The sequence below is a fragment of the Miniopterus natalensis genome, chromosome 1 (assembly GCF_054644295.1).
Source record: "Miniopterus natalensis isolate mMinNat1 chromosome 1, mMinNat1.hap1, whole genome shotgun sequence".
NCBI lineage: Eukaryota > Metazoa > Chordata > Mammalia > Chiroptera > Miniopteridae > Miniopterus > Miniopterus natalensis.
This window is the reverse complement of record NC_142081.1, coordinates 48,053,893-48,073,884: the sequence shown is the minus strand read 5'-3', so window position 1 is coordinate 48,073,884 and position 19,992 is coordinate 48,053,893. Positions and strand designations below refer to the sequence as shown.

The 19,992-nt window shown below is 33.2% G+C and overlaps 1 protein-coding gene and 1 pseudogene across 2 annotated transcripts in view; both read right to left on the bottom strand.

The window, feature by feature from the left end:
• Positions 1-1,661: 1,661 nt before the first annotated feature.
• Positions 1,662-19,992, bottom strand: part of ZNF280D (zinc finger protein 280D) — a 103,042-nt gene continuing 84,711 nt past the window's right edge. For both annotated transcript variants that reach the window (XM_087821311.1, XM_016208522.2), the window contains exons 19-20: positions 6,062-6,117; positions 1,662-3,561 (exon numbers count right to left, since the gene is read on the bottom strand). In XM_087821311.1, coding sequence (XP_087677437.1) covers positions 2,940-3,561; positions 6,062-6,117 — 678 coding nt within the window. In that variant the 3' untranslated portion in view covers positions 1,662-2,939. The remainder of the gene's footprint in view (positions 3,562-6,061; positions 6,118-19,992) is intronic.
• Positions 9,699-14,565, bottom strand: LOC107533704 (large ribosomal subunit protein eL42-like; annotated as a pseudogene).

The window sequence follows — 19,992 nt, the reverse complement described above, 5'->3', positions numbered from 1 at the left end:
GCCCATGTATTTGATTTCATCTTTTTACTTATAGCAAAAACAAGGTAATTAATATATCTTACCAATTCCTTTAAAAAAGTGTTTAGAACCTAATATATCTCACCAGTTCCTTTAAAAATATGTTTAGGCCCTAGCCGGTGTGGCTCAGTTGGTCGGGCGTCGACCCATGCACTGAAAGGATGGCTGTTAGATTCCTGGTCAGAGCACACTGCCAGGGTTGTGGGCTTGATCCCCAGTAGGGGCTGTGGAGCTGATCAATGTTTTGCTCTCACATCAATGTTTCTCTTTCTCTCCCTCTCTCTCTAAAAATCAATAAAAGTATTTTTAAAAGATGTTTAGAATAGTTCTTAAAATTTTTTATAGGGTGAAACAATTCTAATTTCATTCCTAAAACAATGAAGAGATGAAAGAGGAAGAAATAATACAAATAAATATGGCATTTAGATTTTCAATGTAAATTAAAAGTACACCCCACAAAATCAATATAATCAAATTAATGTACCTGAACTGTACTTTTAATCTATCATAATTCTATTGCTAGGTAACAGGGAACCATAATATATGAAGACACTAGTCAGTAGTTCTAGGCACGTTGTCACTAAAGTGCATTGCAGGCTTTCATAATCCTATCAAGGGAGTCTAAACACTCTAAAGCAGGCAAACTATGGTATATGGGCCTAATTTAGCTAACATTCTGTTTTTTGTTTTTACATTTACCTATAGTTGCTTTCATGCTACAAGGAAGGACTTGAATAACTGTGACCACATAGCCCACAATTATTTAGCATCTCGTCCCACAACAGAAAAAAGTTTGCTGACCACTGTCCTAAAGCACTGCGCCTTAAAGGTTGGGTTTGCACACCCTATTTGTTCCTGATCAGAAATGAGATAAGGATGCTGTTTGAGAACAGAAACCAATTATGTTACTAAGTACAATGTCTGTATTTCAACTACTTTTTTGTTTTCATTGCCACACTCTCTCAGTGGACAGGTATAAACAGTTCACTGATAAGCTACTTTGAATCCCACTAAAGGAACAGTGGAGGGAGAAGGAACAACTCCAAAGCTCAAAAGGAATTATGGTGTCAGGTGGAACTTACTTTGGCACAGTGCTCTCGGATTTTGTAGCAAAGGCTTGGCAACTAACTGAATGAAATTCAGAAAGTGATCCTTATGTAGACTTTTTTCTACTCCCTGCTCTTCTAAGATTTAAATTACTTCCAAAATCTTTCCTGCTATATATATTTACGTTTCAAGAAGGTGAAGGGTGACAGCTGAAGGGTCTTTTTCTCCCTATCTTTTCTTGGGAGAAGGAAAGATGAAAATATTTGCACCCCTAACCCCCAAATTTTCAAGAAAATAAGTAAATAATATATTTTGCCTATTTAGTCTCTTTAATGTACTGAGCAGACAGAAAACTATAATATTAAATTATGTTTCTCTTGAAGTGAAAGGATTTAGAAAACAAATCCACACTCTGTAAATATTAGCAGTATTTCCCCCTATACTTTAAGAACTAATTTAAAATATATCATACACATCAATTAAAGAATACAGAAAGAAATCCTACCACTAACTTTAACATGAAATTTCCTTGAACGAATATAGTTTCTAAAGGCGCCAAAGGTAATCTGACTCAAGCAGTTTTCTGAAAAATAAAATTATTCAGGGACAGATTTTTATTGCAAATAGTTACTCAAAAACTATTATATACAGCAGAATTTTAATAGACATTTAGAACATTTAATATTCAGTAAAACAAAATTTAAGAATTCAAAGCACATTTTAAGAAGTAAAAATGTAGCGTTTTAAATAAAAGTTTATTAGTACTTCAAAGCAAACTACCGTTATTCATTTACTCATTTCTAGATCAATTATTTTCTAGATGATAAAAAACTGAAAAATCAATTTAGCAGCCATCTTATGGATAAATTAGACTAAATATCCCAAACCAATTTTTACATCACTGCTTTAGGTCCCATCTGAAGTTTCTATTTTACAGTTAAAGAAAAAGTCACTTAAACATGGCTGAATTCATGTCAGGACATGTTTTCAGTTTACTGCTTTACAATATCTACATTATACCATACTTTGGTTTGGTTTCCAGACCATTTTTATGGGTCTATTTCTAAAGATCATTAAAACAATATTAAAAGCATAATGGCTATAGGAGTTTTAACAATGGGTTTCTACTTTATACAACTAGTACATCAAGGGATTTCTGCACAGCTCACACTGACAAAAACACAAATATAAATTTATGTTTTAATAATTTCACTTTCACTGAAAGTTTAATTAAGGTAAGCTTACAGCCTGGCAGGCTAACACTTGTATGGAGGTACATGAATTCAAATATTCTGTTTACATGCTTCTGACAGTCTGGAATGTTATATTAAATCCAAAATTAAGTTTATGTTCATCCAAATTCTTAATAGATTCATTAATTTCACACTCTAAACGTTTACCAGCATCATACCCCAAATAAAGCTTTCATTAACAATGCCAATTAAAATTCCCAAAAGGTATGTAGTTTCCAAATTTCTTCCTTTAATTAAGAAATATATAGGGAATAAGGATTTTTAGCTTAGGACTAGTGGAACTTTCACTGCTTTATAACTAATATTCTAATAATCAATTCATATTGGCAACCAAGTTCCATTTCCTTGAGAACTGTTAAATGAAGCTTTTCTTTTGTAAGTTTAACTTTCATTAAAATCCTAATTCATGTTTTAAAGCCTCCTGGAAATCCATACTAATAGTGCTATTATTGAATTGATTTCTGTAATAACCTAGGTTGCACATACAGATAAAAGGGTATGAATGACCTCCCTCACATTGTACTATTTCTGAACTCTACAACAGAACCACTGAGCTCACCTGATAGCACTGCTCTAAATGCTCTTACCGCTGGTACACTAAAAAGAATTATTTAACTAGTTTCAACTCCTTTCTTTTTCATCTGCCAGGTCGACTGTTGTCTCTGTTGTGCTAGGGCTATTTCCTCCAGGAACATCATCTGTTAGATCAGACACTACTTCATCAGACGTGGCTAAAGGATCACCACTACCTTTCTGAAGAATCTCTGTGGCTTCATACTCAAGTACCTCTGATGGAGTCAAAGGTTCCAGATGACTACTGCCTTGCTCACTACCATCAGAACTAACAGACTCAGGTTCATCTCTTTTTCTCAAAAACTTATCAATGCTAACATCACCAGATGTTAACCGCAAATCTTTAATATTCTTCGAAGAAAACCTAGCTTCATTGGAGTTTTGATCTTTAATCTGACAACATGAAATTATGTTTTCTGAACTTTGGCACATCTTCAACTCTGTTTCCTGATCAACGTGTTCTATTTGCTTTTCCTTTTCCACTTTTTCTTTACCAATATTTGAATCATAACTGAAGACATTCTTTGAGCCAGTTTCCTTGTCCTCAGGACAGGCATCGTTTTCTTTATCTGAAACTATCATTTTTTCTTCACTTTTTGTTGCTGATGAGCCTTCAAATGAATTTAAATCACATCCATTTTTTTCTTCTGAAGAAGCTTTATCACATTTACTGAAAAAATAGAGCCATTTATTATCTACTGCTTCATAATACAATGTTTTTGAACATTATCAAAATAAAGACATGCTGTAAAACTTTTTTTTAAAGCCAAGGCTCACTTGCCCACCAAAAAGGGAAAAAAACCACACAAGTCCATGGTCCTTGCCATGATGTTACAATTTAGGAGGTGGCCATTCTCTTAGGCAAGAGAGTAAAAAACTCCAGAATCACATATTAAAAGTAGACCTGTGAAGTCTATCAACTGGTTTTAGTCCTGGTTATCACTTTCATCTGTTAACATCCACACCTGTTTTTAGTTACAATTTAAGGTTTCTTATTAATTTCTGGGAGTACTTTAAATAAGGAATAAATATATATGGAAAAAAACCCTTTTTCTTTTATGATTTATATATACTCTTATGATTACAGTGTCTTTCCCTATGCAAAATCAGATAAGCATTCACAAATATTTCCCTAATTTTTAACAGCTTAATTTAAGAAAACACAAAAACATGTCTAAAAATTATATATGTAAATATACATGCATATAGACATAAATGTGTGTATGTTTGTATACATATATGTTTGCGTGTGTGTCTGTGTTTACTCTTACCCGGATGTGTTAACAGAAACTAGCTAGTGAATAATAAAACATTAGAAACAGAAGATTTCTAAGAAGATCTCCAGCTCCTTATCTAGATGTGACAATGCTTGTTTTAGCAAAAATTAATTTAATGATAACACATGTCTCATCTCTTACATTAATCTACCTGGAATTTAGACTTTTTCTTAATGAAACAACAAATATCAAAACAATGGTACCAAATATTTATTATTTACTAAAGTATATTTATACGGCGATTTCTCCGCTATGCATTTTGTTCTCATCTGTCTTTATACTATTCTTGAGCCAATACTACACAGTCTTAACAATTATAGATTAACAATGTATTTTATTATCTAAAGGAGCAAACTGCCTACGTTATACTACTCTTCTCCCTAAATTTAATCATTTAAAAATGTAGCCCGGCCGGGCGTGGCTCAGCGATTGAGCGTTGACGTAGGATCCAGGTAATCAGGGTTTGATTCCCGGTCAGTGCACATGCCCGGGTTTCGGGCTAGGCAGCCAATCAATGACTCTCTTATCATTGATGTTTCTCTCTCTCTTCCTCTCTCCTTTCCTCTCTCTGAAATCAATAAAGATATATTTAAAAAAAAAAAGTAAAGGATACTTATATAAGGATGTTCATTAAAATAATGTTTCAGTAGTGAATACAGAAACAACATAATATCTAATAGGGTAATAATTAAATTATGGTATTAATAAATAGAAAAATAGAAATCAAACTTTGTCAGTTTCCAAACCAAATGCCATTGGAATTTTCAACTCAATGTTTATTAAACCCATAAATTAATTTGGAAAATAGCCTATCATGCAACTTATTAATATATTATTTTCTATCTAAGTAAATTTTTGTTTTTCATTTAGATCTTGCGCATTTTTCATTTTTGCTAATATTGTGAATTAACTCTTTTGTCCATTATATTTTGTAATCACATGTTATTGGTATACAGAAAAGATTCTTGGCTCATTTTCTTGGATCTTGTAGGTCAATTACATCATCTGAAAAAAATTATATTTTTCTCATTAAATTTGTTAATTGTTATTTTTGTTCAGCTCTTATTGGACTAACAACAATTTGCAGAAAATGTTAAATAATACAGAAGGAACTAGTCCGCTTTTTCCCTTTAGGTGAATTTTAGTAAATTCTTTCCCCTTCCCTCCAGGATTTTAGGAAAAATGCTAAGTCAAGTCTAAGGAACACCTTCATAAGGCCTTATTCTATAATTAGCTTTTGAGGGGCAAAAGATTAATTAATCTCATAAGATTAACAAACAACCTACTGTAAAATATACAGTATAAAGACAGAAATGGAGAAATCACTTAATTTAAAAGGCAAAATATCTGGAAAAAGTTCTAATTAGAACACTGGAATTCTTTTACTGAAAGATAGTGAAATGTCTTGTGTTCTTTAGTGTGTATTCTACCTGAGCATTAAATTTTTATTAACCAATTCCTAAATTTTGAAACTTTTAAGTTGAGATGCCACCACATAAGTAAGTAGCTTTAGAGCTTTCTGAAAATACTTAAAAAAGACTTTAAAATTACCTATTTGCAATAACTGTCCCCATGTTGTAATTGCAGCATATTGTAATTGTTTTCATTTAACAGGGACAATAAAAATCTGTTAACATTTTAATTACTACCAAGTACTTTAAAAAACTTTAGCAACTTTATACTCTACATGTATAAAGGTATTTCAAAACTAAAGATCTGTAGTATAATCTTGCTGCATTAAAATTTCAAAATTTAATTTTAATTAAAAGCCATTACTGAAAACAATACCATATACAAACATTTAAATAGTCCTTTATTAACTAAAATAACACAACTCAAGTGTCATTTTATATACATACTTGGATTTGAGATTCAGTTTTTCCTTATATTTACCTTTCAGAATTTGATGTTTCTGTTTCTCCTTCAGCCATATTAGGTCTTGCAATTTCCTGAAATGATGAATAATAATTTTCTTTTATATTCATGGATAAATGACTATAAACTACTTTTAATATACTAAACTCTCTGGATAAAAGAAATTTAAGTGTGCAATCTTATATACCAAGGAACTAGAAAAACAGTTTCTTAATCAAAAGTATGTACTAGAATAATTTTCATTAACAAAAGTATAATTTTAAAAATTCTTTTTAAAGAAACCTGTAAGAAATTCTTTGTACCACAAGTTTCTGAATCAAGGTCATGAAACAGTTATCCAGTTATAAGAATACCTGGTTTCCTTAGATTCTGTTTCAAATATGGGTCATAATTACAATAACAGTTCCTTGAACAACACGGGTTTGAACTGTGCGGGTCCACTTATACGCAGATTTTTCTTCAATAAATATACAGTTGGCACTCTGTATCCCTGGGTTTCGCTTCGGCGGATTCAACCGACCTCGGATTAAAAACAGTATTTTCAATCTGCGGTTGGGAATCCACGGATGTGGAAGGCCAACTGTATGCAATGTTTTACACCATTTTATATAAGGGACTTGAACACCCACGGACTTTGGTGTGGGAGTAATGTCCTGGAACCAACCCCCTGCACGTACCTAGGAACAACTGCACTATAGTTAAATTTTGGGTAAGTCTAAAGTTATATATGAATTTTCAACTGAGTGGGGGTCAGTGCCCCTAACTTCCAGGTTGTTCAAGGGTCAACTTTACTTGAATAGAAAACTAGTTAAACACAACTTAAATTTGAACATGTTGCATTCACAGTATTTTTTCTTACACAAACATATTAAATACAGACACTTAAAAACATTTCAGAAATTATTGTTTCATGTTTGGAGTCATGGTAACCCTCCCACGGTCAAACTAAGTAATATTAAATGATAGAAAAATATTTTGCTGATTTCAAATCTTTTATGGGGAGGAAGGAATACAATAAAACCTCAGTTTGCCAGAGGACAGCATAACAGTTTATAACAATTACCAATTACTGAGCACATATGATGCATGTAGTATGTTAAGAACTTTACATTCACTATCTCATTTAATTCTCACATTAGATATATCATAAACTCTTATTTTTACAAATGAAAAATAAGACTGCATAGGTTAAGTAGAGAACCTAAAGGAATGCCACAATAAGTGGTAAAGATTCAAATTCCAATATAGAATTTAACCAGTATAGTGACCGACTCAAACCTGTGATAATAGTGTATTAATCACATACATTTATTTCCTCACTCTCCCAAAACCCTGCTAAAATGAGGGCAAAGAAATAAAACATTTTCACTCATAAAAACCAAGAAACCACCAAAGCAGACTTAATGTCAAAGAGATTTCAACAAATTTTTAAATGGAAAGTTGCTGGAGGAGTGGAAACTGACTTCACAGTGGAGGAAGTTACAACAAAACATCTGAGTGGGAAGTGTTAAGAAGGGAATCAACTTGCCCAGGCAACCTAAGATATCTGGTATTTGGGGGAATTCAGTACAATATTCAAACATAAAAGGTAAAAATGAAGCACACAGACTACTGAGAAATCGGTGTTTTTTCTACACAACAGACCTCTATCCTTACCCTACTACAGTGGCTAAAGGTTAACTCTGAAGTGCAGACAAGGAACAGCAAAGGGCAGGCATGTGATACTGAGAGAGAAAAAAATTAAGAAAAATCTATAAACTGAATAAAAGGACCCACAGTCCCTCTTCCTGCCTGGATCCAAGAATGCCAGCAGCCAGGGGAATCACTCTTCATCCTACCACCTCCAACTGGAATCTAAAAGATTTCCTCTTTGGAGAAAATTACCAGCCCCAAAGAAAAGATTTCCCATAGTGATTTTGAACAGCATATGCCCCATCAAAGAATCAGTCAGCTGAGCACCTGATTTTCTTATGTTCAAGTCTGAACAATTTCCATGCAGGCTGTGAAGGTTGTACAGCTCACTAATCCAGGGGGCAATCTGTACATATATAAATCCATGTCAGCAGTTCTCCAAATGTGGTTCACAGACACCTGGGGCCTCCAAAACACTTTCAGGAGGCACATGAGGTTAAAACAAAAGCAGTGGTGGGTAAAAATGCTGGCATGTTAACACGAATCAAGGGAGTGGCACCAAATCAAAATTGTACCAGTAATATTGTATTCTTTACCAGCACACACCAGCAGTAAACTTTAGTATATATTATATAATTTTATTATATAGCAATCCTTTAGTTTATGTCCTTTTTAATACTCTGTGTGATGAAATATGATGTATGTATAAAGACCTGCTATAGCATACTGAAAATACTTGGGTCTGTGATTGAGCTGTGAACTAAACCTAGCCAAATTTTTTCCATTTAACATCATTTTTACTTTAAAGAATGACTCTCAAACTATGGGCATTTAGACTTTGCTGTTTAGTAGACATTTTCTTGAAAATTGACAAAGTGAACCTGTCACACCAAAGAAAACAATTGATAGTATTTGTTGCCAATAATAAAATTCAAGCAAAAATTAAATTTTAGGAAAACCTGTATCTACCACTGATGAGATTGATAATCTTAATGAATGTGATAATTGATATTATATAATGAAATATGTCAACACTGTAAAGATTTAAGTAACTGAGTGAACCAAGATTTTCCAAATGAGCAATGCCTGACATAAAATCATCCATGGATAAAAGATTCAAAGTGTAAGACAGAATAATGTACTTTAATGTAACAAAGTACAAAAAGCTTAGTTATATGGAGTCAGATTCCACACAACAAATTTTTAAGAAAACTTCTACTTGTTGTTTTTTTTTTTTTAAATATGTCTTTATTGATTTCAGAGAGAGGAAGGGAGAGAAAGAGCGAGAGAGAATCATAAATGATGAGTCACTGATCGGCTGTCTCCTGCACGCCCCCTACTGGGGATCGAATCGAGATCTCCTGGATCATAGGTGGATGCTCAACCTCTGAGCCATGCCGGCCGGGCCCACTTGTCTACTTTTGATGTAATATCAAAGGAGAATAATCAGAATTCTCTGAAAAGATTTTTGAAGTACTGGATGAAGCTGGATATTCTTCATTTATTTCAACCAAAACAATATATCACAACAGACTGCAGAAAAATGAGAATTCAGTTTTCTTCTATTTAACTAGACATTAAAGACGTATGCAAAAGTGGAAAACAATGTCATTCTTTTAAGTTTGTTTTAGGAAATAGTATTTTTCAGAAAATGTATGTTATTTATGTTAACTTATGCAAGTTTATTATTTCTTAAGTAACAATAATTTAAAATTTTCACAATTTTAATTTCTAATATAAGTATCAATATTTTAGAGTACTAAAATAGTGCCCTTTGGAGTTCGGAGTGCACAACATGTATGGCTATACAAAACAGCCCTGTACATCCAAAACCATAGAGTTTTCGATGAACTTTTTAGTGTTTCATTCTTTAATATGTATGAACAGCTAAGGATCACCACACAATGAAGACATCCTTTAATATCAGAAAGATCAAAATCCACAAAAAGGAATGAAGCAGGGGGCTTGGAGACAGGAGAGACATTGCTGAGAACAGAAGAAGATATGTGTTTGTGTATGTGTGTGTATGTATATACACACACATATATATAATTATTAATACACATTTAATATCCCCAGAGAGGTATGAGGTATTGTTACATCCATTAAACAAGGAGAAAAACACTATGAAAACAGAAAGACTGAAAAACAAAAAACTCAGAGCGTTTCAAAATTAAATATATGGCAACTAAAATATTTTAGAAAACATTTTTTTAGAAGACTGAACTAAAAAGACAAAAGATAGAAGGCAAAAAGAAAATATCACACAATTAGAGGAGCTGATGCAGGAAGTACAGTATCAGATCAAAGGAGTTTCAAAAAAAAGAGAGAACAGAGAAAATGACAGTGAAATTTTACCAAAGAAATAATACCAAAAAACTTAACCCCCAAACAGAAATATCCCAATTACAAAGACTTATATAATGCTTGCCATAATGAATGAAAAAGGATGATGGGTGAACATATCACTAAGAAATTTCAAAACACCAGAGATACAGATAATTATTAAAGTTGTCAGAAAAAACAAAAGAACCTACACACAAAGAAACTGGAGCAAGAATGGCATGAGGCTTGCCAAAAACAATACTTTCAAAGCTGCACTGTAAAACTGTTTTCTGTATACTTCAGCCAAATTACCACTCAAGTAAACACAGTTTTAGATATGCAAGGAGTGAAAAAAGATATACCCCTTTAGAGGTACACATTTCATCAAAATAAAAAGTAAGCCAAGAAAAGAACTCATGGTTCAGAAAACAGAACATCCAACACAAGGAAGGAAAATCCTAACACAACAAACTGCATCAGGTTTAGAAAGCAACTAGTTTAACATGAAGCAGGTCTGAGAGGAGATCTACAGTCACTCCAACTTTTGTTTGTTTGTTTGAGTATGTGAACATTTGGAAAGAACACTTCCAAAACATTACCAAATACATACCAACATTTTAAAAAACAGCATTAGGCACACATAAAACTAAACAAATGAAATATACAGTACTTGTCTATAGGCTGCTGTATTTCACTTAGCATAATATCCTCAAGGTTCATCCATGTTGTAGCATATCACAGAATTTGCTCCCTTTTTAAGGGTGAATATTCCATTGCATGTATTTATCACATTTTGCTTATCCATTCATCCATTGATTGACCCATGGTTACTTCCATGTTTTAGCTAGTGTGAATACTGCTGCTATGAAAATGGGTTTACAAACATTTTTTCAAGTCCCTGCCTTGAATTCTTTTGGATATATACCCAGATGTGGAATTGCTGGATCATATAATTTTTTGAGGAACTGCCATACTGTTTTCCATAGTAGCTGTACCATTTTACATTTTCACCAACAGTACATACACAAGGATTCCAACGTCTCAACATCCTCATCAATACCTGTCATATTCTTTTTTATTTTATAGTAGCCACCCTAATGCTGTGAGGTGGTATGTAATTGTAGTTCTGATTTGCAAGTCCCTGATGACTAGTAATCTTGTGCATCTTTTCATGTGTTTAGTGGCCATTTGTATATCTTCTTTGGAGAAATTTCTATTCTAGTTCTTTAGCCTTTTTAAATTAAAATTTCAATTAGAGTTTATATTCAATATTATTTTGTATTAGCTTCAAGTGTACAGAATAGTGGTTAGACAATCATATACTTTTACAAAGTGTCTCCCTGATATTTCTAATAAACCAGGGTTTTGTTGTTGAGTTTGAGTTCTCTATAATTCTGGATCTTAATCCCTTAGCAGATACATGATTTGGAAATATTTTCTCCCATTCCTTGAGTTGCCTTTTTATTGTATGGAGAGTGCATTTTGATATGTAACATTTAATTTTCATGAAGGCCAATTTGTCTATTTCTCTTTTTAAACATATCCTCAAGATTTTATTGTCACATAATAAAACAAAATATAAAGCTTAGAACTGGATCACCTGGTCCTTTCTCTTATCTCCTCCCAGTTCAAAATGCTTGCATCTCTTAATAGCCAGCATTCTCTCAGATCCACAGTTGGGCTAAACACATTCACGCCTCAGTACTATCTTTGTAGTTTTAGCCTTTTTGCAGAAAATCAGCTAGTTTGCTCGCGTTAGGCACTCTGCTTCCTGTCATAACGCCGCTTTCCCTGGGCGTACAGAGAATCCTGGCCCATCTTGTACTGTGTTACTTTGTGGGGTTGATGCTGCCACACTTACTACAGAAAGTCCGGCGAGAGAGCTACTGGCACAGAAAGCCAATTTGTATATTTTTCTTTTGTTATCTGTGCCTTTGGTGTGATACACACACACACAAAAATCACTGCCATATCTAATGCTGTTAAGCATTTGTTCTGTTTTCTTCTATGAGTTTTATTGATTTAGGTCTTACATTTAGATCCTTGATCCATTTTGTGCTAATGTTTATATATGGTGTCAAGTAAGGGTCCAAATTAATTCTTTTGCATGGGAATAACCAGTTTTCCCAGCACCATTTGCTTAAAAGTTGGTCTTGGCTCCCTTGTAAAAAATCATTTGGCCATATATGTGAGGGTTTATTTCTGGGCTCTTTATTCTACTCCATGTGTCTGTTTTAGCCAACAGCACACTATTTTGACTACTATTAACTTTGTAGTAAGTTTTGAAATCAGAAAGTATATTTGTTTTTGTTTTCTTTTTGAAAATTGTTTTGGCTATTTGAGGTCCCTTGAGTTTCCACATAAATTTTAGGATGAGCTTCCCTATTTCTGCAAAATGTATCCCATAAGTTTTAGTATGTTGTGTTTTGTTTTCATTCTTACCTAAGTACTTTCTAATTTCCCTTGTGATTTCTTTGATCCATTGGTTGTTTTAAAGTGTGTTAATTTCCAGAATCTTGTAAATTTTTCTTTTGTTGCTGATTTCTAATTTTATCCTGAGGTGATGAGAGAAGATAGTCTACATATCTGTCTTTTTAAATCTTTTGAGACTTAATTTGTGGCTTCACATACGTTCTACCCTGGAAAATGTCCCATTTGCACTTGAATGTGTATTCTGTTGTTGCAGAGAGTGTCCATGTCTGTTAAATCTAGTTGGTTTATGCTGTTAAGACTTCTATTTCTTAGGTCTAATTGTTCTATTATTATTAGTTGGGTATTGAAATCTCCAACTATTATTGTAGAATAGTGCATTTCCCCCTTCAATTGTCAGTTTTTGTTTCATATATATTGGTGGTCTGCCATTAGGTGCATGTTTATAATTGTCATATATATATCTTCTTGCTGTATTTTAATAATACAGAGGTGGCCAAAAGTAGGTTTATAGTTGTATGTGTTTATTCTTGTATTATTACTTATTATTCTATTATTTGTATTACAACTGTAAACCTACTTTTGCCCACCCCTATATATAATGTCCTTTTTCTTCTCTTGTAAACTCTCTGATTTAACACCTATTTGGTCTGATATTAGTAAAGCCCTGCTCTCTTTTGGTTACTATTTGCATAGAATATCTTTTTCATTCTCTAACTTTTAAGAAAAAATGTTTTATTGACTTCAGAGAGAGGAAGGGAGAGGGAGAGAGAGAAACATCAATGGTAAGAGAGAATCATCAATTGGCTGCATCCTGCATGACCCCTGCTGAGGATCAAGCCTGAAACCCAGACATGTGTCCTGACCAGAATTGAATCATGGCCTCCTGGCTCAACCACTGAACCATACTGGCTGGGCTCATTTCTTTACTTTCAACTTCTGTCTTTGGATCTCAAATGAGCCTTCTGTAGACTGCATATAGTTGGATCAAGTGTTTTTTCCCACCCTCTGTCTTTTATTTGGAGACTTTATTAACATTTCAATTAATTACTGATAGGATGGGACTTACTTATGTCATTGTGCTATTTGTTTTCTATATGCCTTAGAGCTTTTTTGGCTTTCATTTCTTGTATTAACTTCTTTTGTGGTTAGTCGATTTTTTATTTTTTGGTAGTGAAATGTTTAAATTCCTTTCTCCTTTCCCTTTGTGTACACAGTATAGCACTTTTCTTTGTGGTTACCATGGGGATTAATTAGATTTAACATCCTAATGTAATTATTTGAACTTATACCAGCTTACCATCAATAACATACAAAAACTCTGTTGCTTTACAGCTCCATCCCCAACCCTTTCAATTGTTGTCACAAGATTATAGCTTTACACATTAGGTGCCTCAAAACATAGACTAATAATTCCTTTAAACTCATTAGTTTCCTAAATTATGTAGAAAACAAGATCTAGAGATATAAACCAAAGTTATAGTAAAATCAGCTTTGACACTAATAATTTTTTTCTTTAAATGTATTCATATTTTAACCATGTAGAAAACAAAAAATAATTAGAAGCCATTGTTACAATAATACTAGCTTTTATAATTGCCCATGTATTTACCTTTATTGAGATCTTTATTTTTCCACACATCTTTGAGTTAACATGTAGTGTCCTTTCATTTCAACTTGGAATTTCTCCCTTGAGCATTTCCTTCAGGGCAGGTCTAGTAATCACATACTCCCTCAGGTTTTGTTTATGTAAGATTGTCTTAATTTCTCCCTCACTTCTGAAGTACAGTCTTGCCAAATACAGGATTTGACTGAGTTTTTAAAATCACTCTGAATATAATGGTCCACTGCCTCCTGACCTCCATTTATGATGAGAAATCTACTGAAAATCTTATTTAGGATCCCTTATATGTGGTGATTCACTTCTCTCTTGCTGTTTTCAAGGTTCTTTAATATTGGAAAGTTTGATTATAATGTGTCTCAATGTGGGTCTCTGAGCTCACCTTACTTGAAGCTGATTGTGCTTCTTGGATGTTTACATTCACTTCTTTCATCAGCTTTGGAAAGTTTTCAGTCATTTCTTCAAATATGCTCTTGGTCCATTTCTCTTTCTCTTCTTCCTCTGAGTCTCTCATTATGTGTATATTGGTCTGCTTGACAGTGCCTCACAGCTCCCGTAGGCTCTGTTCACGTTTCTTCAATCTGTTTTCTTTCTTTTCCTAAAAGTCAATAATTTCCATTCCTATCTTCGAGTTCGCTGGTTCTTTTTTCTGTCTGCTCAAATTTGCCTTTGAATCCCTCTAGTAAAATTTTCATTATCAGTTATTGTACTTTTCAGCTCCAGCATTTTTTTCTGGTTTCTTCTTAGGTTTTTCTCTTTATTGAGATTTCCATTTTGTTCACACATTGTTTTCTTAATATTTCCCACATATTCCCTTAGTTCTTTGGACACCTTTAAGACAATTGTTTTAATTTCTTTATCTAGTATATCTGCCAGTAGGTCTTTTTCAGGAACAGTTTTTATTGAATTTTTTTCCTTTTGAATGGTCCATACTTGCCTGTTTGCATGCCTTGTGATTTTTTTATTGAACACTGGACATTTGAATCTAACAATGTGGTAACTCTGGAAATCAGATTCTTCTTATTCCCCAGCATTTGCTGTTCTTATTATTTACTGTTTTTGTTGTTGTTGTTATAGGCTGTCTCTACCCACAGGATCAGCCTGAGGTGTAATACTAAGGTCTTCTCAGGTCTTTTCTGAGCCTTTCCCTGGATATATGCAATCACTTTCCAATTTTAACCATATATGCAACAGTTTTTGAATGTCCTAATCTTTAATGTCTGACTCCTAAAAGGGAAAAAAGCAAAAAATAAAGCAGGAGAGGAGCAATGTTCTTTTAAATCCCACAGCAGTCACTTCAGGTGAAGGGGGAGGGGCATGCAACAACGGGGAGGTGCAACAACACTGACTGTCTACCTCTCTTGGTCTGCAATTCTGTGATAAGCAACAATCAGTGATAAGAGCACAGGTCCCCAGTATTTGGAGTACTAGGTCCTTTTTGTCCATTAGTTCTTATAAGCAGTGGACAAGATGATCCAGGAACATGTGCACAACTGTCTGCCATGTGGCCAGAAGTTGGCAACAGGTAGCTGCCACTGTAATTAATGCTTAAATTGACCAAAATTAACTACAATTTTCTGTCCAAGTCTTTCCCTGGAAGTTGCAAGCCTTCAACAGACTTTACTGAGTTCCAAAAATAGTTACATCAGACAGATTCTGCTGGTGCAATTATTGTCTAGTTGATGAGACGGATTTCCTGATACTTCCTACTCTGCCATCTTCCCAGAACCCTAGAAAAAGGCTACTACCCAGAAATTAGTTGAAAAATTGGAAAGCAGGTTTATTGAACTAACAAGAGTAGTTTAACTTTAAAAGTTTTATTTCAGAATTATCACTTTACTTTTCCGGCTTTAATGTAACCAAACACATCAATAATATTTTCAACATCTAACTCTCTATCTAATTTTCAATTTTAAATAACCTTCAGATTACTGACACTTCTTTTGCAGGATGCTGCTGTGGCCAGGATAATTTTATAATTCTGAATACCATTTTGTTAATAAGTTTCAAAAGACCCAAATATAGTGCTCATTTTATATTGCAACTTACTGATATTGTATATATACGTAATTAAATTTTAACAATTTAAATTCTTCCAGTTCATAAGCATGGAATATCTTTCTGTTTGTGACTTCTTCAGTTTCATTAATGTCTTATATCTTTTGGTGTACAGATCTTTCACCTCCTGGTTAATTTTTTCCTACGTATTTTACTCTTTTTGATGCAACTGCAAATGAGATGGTTTTCTTCATTTCTCTTTCTGATAATTCGTTATTAGTATATAGAAACACAACATACTTTTGTATGTTGATTTTGATTTTAAAAATACTTCTTTGTGATTAAAAATTCTTCCAATCTTTGAAACCATTGTCTGAGTTGCAAATATTGGACTCTGTTGTATTATACCTTAAAAGTATGCATGGAAAACAAAATGAAAGCAAGGATTCTTTGGAATAAATGAGCCAATCACAATAAATCATCTCATCATTAGACTATTTTTTAAAGACTCATCTTTTGAAAATCTTTGCTCATCAAGTGACACAGATACCCTAAAATCTGTATTTTGTCATTGGATGGGCCTATGCTCCATTAAAATCATTTTTATTTCATCAGAAATAGGTGGCCATGATAAAAAGAATTACTAAAATTTATTTCAAATAGCATATTATTTTTTTGCTCATGCTTATATTCACTAGCTTCTGAAATTTCTCATTTCAGCTTATTTTTTTTCCTTACAATTAGAAGAAAATTCTTTATTTAACTCCAAATTTTACGGTAATTCTATTCTAACAGTATGAATTGAGGACTTCATCATTTTAAGTAGCTGGAATATTGTGTTTTTCTAGACAAATTTGTTACTTTTGACAAAGTTCTGCCTGCATTTTTCTTCTTCTAAACAATGCACCACTTGGCTTCTTAGGTGTCATATTGGTTCTTAAGAATTCTTAGTATAAATTGTAAATATATATATTTTTAATTAATACATATTTAAATATAATGAACGCTTAATTGATTTATATGCATTAACATAATTCAAATAAATTATAATATTTAACAAATAGATGTACATAAACATTTGATTGAAAAATACAAAAGTAATAATTACAGACAACAGAAAATTAACATACCAAGTTTCCAGACAAATTTGGTAAAAAAAAAAAAAGTAGTGAAAAAATTTTTTTTAATATAAGGAAGTGAAAAACAGCAAACTACAATGGTTTTAAGTGAAGAAAGTACAAAATTTCCTGGTACAAAGTACTTTTTCAGAAAAATTTGATACTGGATCAAATTTCATTTGCCAAAGGTCAAATGTTACAAATAAATTTGTATTGTTTACCTTACTGCTCTTAATAATAATGTAAAAAGTCACACAGACAGGTATATATAATTAAATTGAAATTCCCTTTTACTTAGCAGTACTATGGATTGCAGATACAATGAAAACAACTTGTCAAACTTCCTTCATAACTGAACAAAGGCCATCAGAAAAAATGGCAAGTGAGACATTTTTGTGCCTGTAACCCCTATGTGCATGACTCTTAGGGTCAAAAAGTAGAGTTGGATCCCATTTTAATTTAAATTTTGATGTTGTGTTCATCATGGATTATTTTGCATTAATTTTGATTGTTTAAAATATTAAATAAAAATACTACTTATCTGATTATTGAAATTTTGGAGCCCCTTAAATTTTGTACCAGAGGTGAGGGACTCACTGGTGGTAGGGGAAAAAAGAAAGGAGGGATGATGCTCTAGAGAAGTAAATTTTTAATTGTAAGAAGTCAGTCATTGTGTCAAACAAATGACAAATCAATAAAATAATATATGGTTATATTATTTATAAATATGGAGATAAATATAAGATCAAACTGCTTAAAGAGTTGAAAATGGCTGCCTCTAAAGAGTTTGATGAAAAAGGGTGGAGCAGATTAACAACTGCTTTTATGATAAACATTCTAGCACAACTTTTTAACTTTTAATTTGATTTAAAAAAAAATAAAGTTTACAAATTCTGAAACTCTCAAAAGCCTGAAAAAGTTACAAATCAAAAGAAAGAAAAAAAAAGAACAAAAACAAAACTCTTAGAAATTCTTTATGGAGAATCAATCTCATGTAGTCTTATAAAGACTAAAGCTAATTTGCCATTTCATTAATGAAATAACAGGAAGCCTTTATTCTACATATTTATGTATATGTTTGAATTCACAGACAAATAATAAGAAAAAGAGAGAACATAATAAAGTCACCCTGAAGGGACTCCTGGTATACCTAGTATACCTGAGATACATGGTAATTAATCTTATTGGATTGTAATTCTCTCATGTCTAATTGTCCTCCTAGATTCTGACCACTTTGAGGTTAGGGAAATAATTTTATTAATCTTTATTTTCCAATATGAAGACTCCTGGAACATCACATCCAGTATTCCCTAATAGCTAAGGAAGGAAGCAAGGAAAGAGAAAATCATCTGTACCTACCTCTTCTCTCTTACATCCTACTTAGTTACAATGAAACTAACTAACCATCAGACTGGAGTGGAAGAGTCATGATATATAATGAGTTAAGAAATAAAAGCAGTATACTAGGCTCGATCCCCAGCGGGGATATGCGGGGGGGAGCCGATCAATGACTCTCTCATCGTTGATGTTTCTCTCTCCCTCTCCTTTCCTCTCTCTGAAATCAATAAAAGATATATATATATTATAAAAGCAGTATAATATTGCAGTGTATAGAATATACAGTGTAGCAGAAGAGGGGCTATTTTAGGAGCCACTGTATCATATGAATTCCAAACACTATCTAGCATATGAAAGGAATTAATTTTTAAATGGAAATGAAAAACTATACAAATTAGTGATAATAAGTAAAATATTACCAGAGGAGGACAACACTGATTCCACTACAATGCACCTGATAAAAATCTTGAAGATTTACTCAAGTTATCCAACATATCCCATGTATACTTAAACACCTGGATCTACCCAAGGGACTATTCACATGAGATATATACTTGAAAGAAGTATCAGGACCAACAATGTTCAATATGGCTTCCTTTAGCATAGCCGTTTTTCTTTTAACAAAAAATAAACATAAAGAAATCTGGTCTATGTATGAAATGGTTGGTTTTACTAAACACAGATGAAACATGGCAATAAAAGGATACTAAGAGTTCAATGACTTATTCTAGTCAAGTATGAATGCCTCAGGAAACAAGCAAAGGATGATGTTATGAAATTATGGATTCATAAATTTTCTTCATGTTCACGGCTTTACATATTTGGAAAAAAGAGAGACAAACCCTGTCACCCCATGAGTGTAGGGAATGGCTGTGGCTGCGGATGGAAGGAAAAAATCGTATCTTCAAGATCCAGAGACAATGAGTCATTTTAAGATGAAGCTAATTCAGAACAACAGAGAACATCACCCCATTCCCACTACCCACCATCCGGCTAGTAAACACCAAATAACAAGACAGAACACTACAGATGGAAGGCAGGCAAGAGTGGAGAGAGAGAGATCCTCTGAAGCTCAGTCTCACAGGGAAAGACTGAGAATGGAGCAAGGACATTAAGAAGAAAACCTCCAGCAATATAACGTCCACCCCAAGCACAAATAAATTCTGAGGGAGCTGAACTTTGTGGTACACTGAGGGTAACCACTGCAATAAGAAAATCAAAACCCAGGTCCACTCACTACTGCATGGATCCAAACCCCACACTAATGACCTAACCTAAGAAAAGGCATGCCCATTTTCAGATATAAATGCTTTTATCTGAGTCCTACATATAATGTCTACCTTTCAAACAAACATTATACAACACACAGAAAAGGGGGGGAGGGGGGAGGAGATACACTATCAGGAAACAAAGCAATGGGCAGAATCAAATGAAATATGACCCAGCTGTTGGAACTATCAGGTGGAAAATTTTAAATTACTATGATT